Here is a 2,512-nt window from a genome sequence, read left to right on the forward strand (position 1 = left end):
TTCAAGTTCTTGACATTGCTGGCGGTGGCAGACGCAGAACTGCCCGCCTCCTTCTCGACTTCCATCTTGAGGAGATTGAGTCGACACAGACGAGAAAAAAGAAGACATACCTGGGTACCTGCGTAGGTACCTGAGGAGACTGCAACTTCGACTTGGTAGGGTGCAACACAACCGACTCAGCCGTGAAGAAGGCAGTATCCCATACGACGGTCTTATCCGCCGGACTTGCGCAGAAGAACGAGGAGCGTCGCCAGGATGGTGTGCATCTCGCGCATTTCATTCCATCCGGGGTGCGAACAGCTGTTACTTTCGCAACTTTTAATAGAATACGAATCGGATGAAGACAGCAGAAAATTCCCTCCATCAGATCAGGTCCGCACCGGTGGTCTGCATGTCAGTCGGCCCCACTCCGTATCCGATCGCCGGCCCCCGGGAAATGTGGATCATTCCGGTAAAATACCGAAACAGCGCCGCTGGGCTGCTTCTGCTGCCTGTAGGTAGGGAGGATGCAGTTGGCGCATGTGCGGTAGGCCATCCAAGCGTTCCTATAATCTTGTCGGTCGAGAGGTTGGCCATGAGGTTTACGGAGCCCTCCAGCACATCCCGACATCAAGTCAATAAGCTGGGGGAATTTGACGAGCACTCAATACGGGTAGATCAATGCGTGCGGCGATACCAGTATGACCGATGCGACAGAGGTTCCGGCTGTCGAGAGCGATCATCTTCAGGCGAACGGCTCAGACCGAATCAAGTGTTCCGAACAAAAGCACGGCACAAATAATTGCGTGCTTGAGAGTGTTGATGATGACCGTAGAGCAGCTCTGCGTCGTTTGTTGCACCAAACTCATCATCTTACTTACATCTTGCTAACATCGCTTCGTTGAATGTAGTTGGGTCTGCGTCACAACATACGTCTCCTCATCGAGACGTCCTGACGAAAACGTTTTGCCGCGACGGTAATGGAGAACAACGGTCGAGCCGCCGAGGCTGAAGGGCGGGTGAGAAGTACAGCCGGTTCCATCCTGTGGAGGCAGGCAGTCTGTGGGTGATGAGGTCGCGTTTCTGATAAGATGTTGAGATGAGTATCGCCGTTGTTGTCATTGTCCCAGTCTCGCCAGTGCTTCGGAGGTTCAGCCTGCGACCAAGCCGCCGTCATTGCTGATAGTAGTCGCCTACGGCGGCAAGAAATCGTGGCCTGGCAAGTCGGGGTGAAGGCGCGGCGATGAAGAAAAAGGCCTTCGGGAGGTAGACAACGCGCCGCCAGGAGTGAAGGACTTCCAAACTCATGTGACTGGCTGCTGACTGACCAAGGCTTGTTCGAATCGTTCGATCGATGTTGGCGACTCCGATGCTTGATTTTGCCAGAATTTGTCCTCCAAGACTGGCGTGCTTGGAAAAGGCCAGTGTATCTCTACGGGCAACCGAGGCCAGCGGTAGAGCCACGATGAAGCGCTCAGGGTTGTGCGTATCGGCCGGGTTGAGCTGCGAAGCGACGAGCGCAGACCATGCCGTCGAAGTGGGTATCGGCATCAAATGATATCGACGTCCCGGCGTTGAGAATGCTTCGTACATGGGGAGGTGTAGTGTCGCGCAGAGGGTTGCGGGGTCGGAAAATGGTGATTCAGGCTGTTCAAGAACCTGCCTGTTGCCAGTAGGTGCAGACAGTGGCATGGTTCGCGACTAGACCGTCCGACTAGTTTGGGATGGCTTCAACATGGGAGATTTCGGCGTCGGTGAGTTCCTGGATCTCTGCCACGAAGATCTCGTTGCGCCACAGCGGTGGGGGCATGTTGCCTCTGGAGGAACAAGGTTGTTGTAGAGCGAGTCGCCAAGTTCGACCTGCCATTCGTGATTGGCGGTAAGTTTCCTTCGCCTGCCACCTGAAATGGCTGCTATTGGGAGGGCGATGTGACGGCAGCATCCACAATGCATTCGATAGCTGCTTACTTGACGAGGCTGATGGCGATCCTAGTGGTATCCGGCTTTTTAGCGAAAAGAGCAGTGGCCAGTCCCGCGGCTGGTTCATATCTTGCTGTTGAAGAAGTCGGCCTTGGGCAGCCAACAGAAGTCTTCCTCGATAGGAGCCTCTGTGAGGATTTGGTGGTATGGCTTGCCCAGCCGACGTCTGTAGACACGAGATCTCCCAAGAACCGCCGCCGTATGCAAACAATGCGCCACAACGTCGATCAGATGAGGCTCCTGTAACCATTTGTTGTGTGCCTCCGCCGCCATGCGCTCGTCCTCGTCAAATCCAGTGGCATCTGAACTACCAGCCTGCTCGTGGCACACCTCATGAATGCCGAAGTCTGCCCTCCGAGCGTCGTTAAGCGTTCCATTAGCCTCGATGCCTTGCAACGGCACGGCTCTGCGAGGCGGACGCGGCAGAGAAGTTTATTCCGCAGCATCCCTAGAACAGCATCCGAGGATTATCGCAACAGTTTCCTGAGTTGCTCGCTTAAATCTCGTGGCTTTTTCGTCGGAGGTGCAGGAGACAATTAGATAGGGAGGGTGT

General features: G+C 54.9%; 1 protein-coding gene across 1 annotated transcript; it reads right to left on the bottom strand.

The window, feature by feature from the left end:
* Positions 1–1,152: 1,152 nt before the first annotated feature.
* On the bottom strand, positions 1,153–1,572 carry CkaCkLH20_12238 (uncharacterized protein; the record flags this gene model as incomplete). The annotated part of the gene is made up of 1 exon (XM_038894951.1): positions 1,153–1,572. One exon carries the CDS (start codon positions 1,570–1,572, stop codon positions 1,153–1,155), a length of 420 nt encoding a protein of 139 aa, XP_038739735.1.
* Between the last annotated feature and the right edge of the window lie 940 nt (positions 1,573–2,512).

Source organism: Colletotrichum karsti (assembly GCF_011947395.1).
Source record: "Colletotrichum karsti strain CkLH20 chromosome Unknown Scaffold56, whole genome shotgun sequence".
NCBI lineage: Eukaryota > Fungi > Ascomycota > Sordariomycetes > Glomerellales > Glomerellaceae > Colletotrichum > Colletotrichum karsti.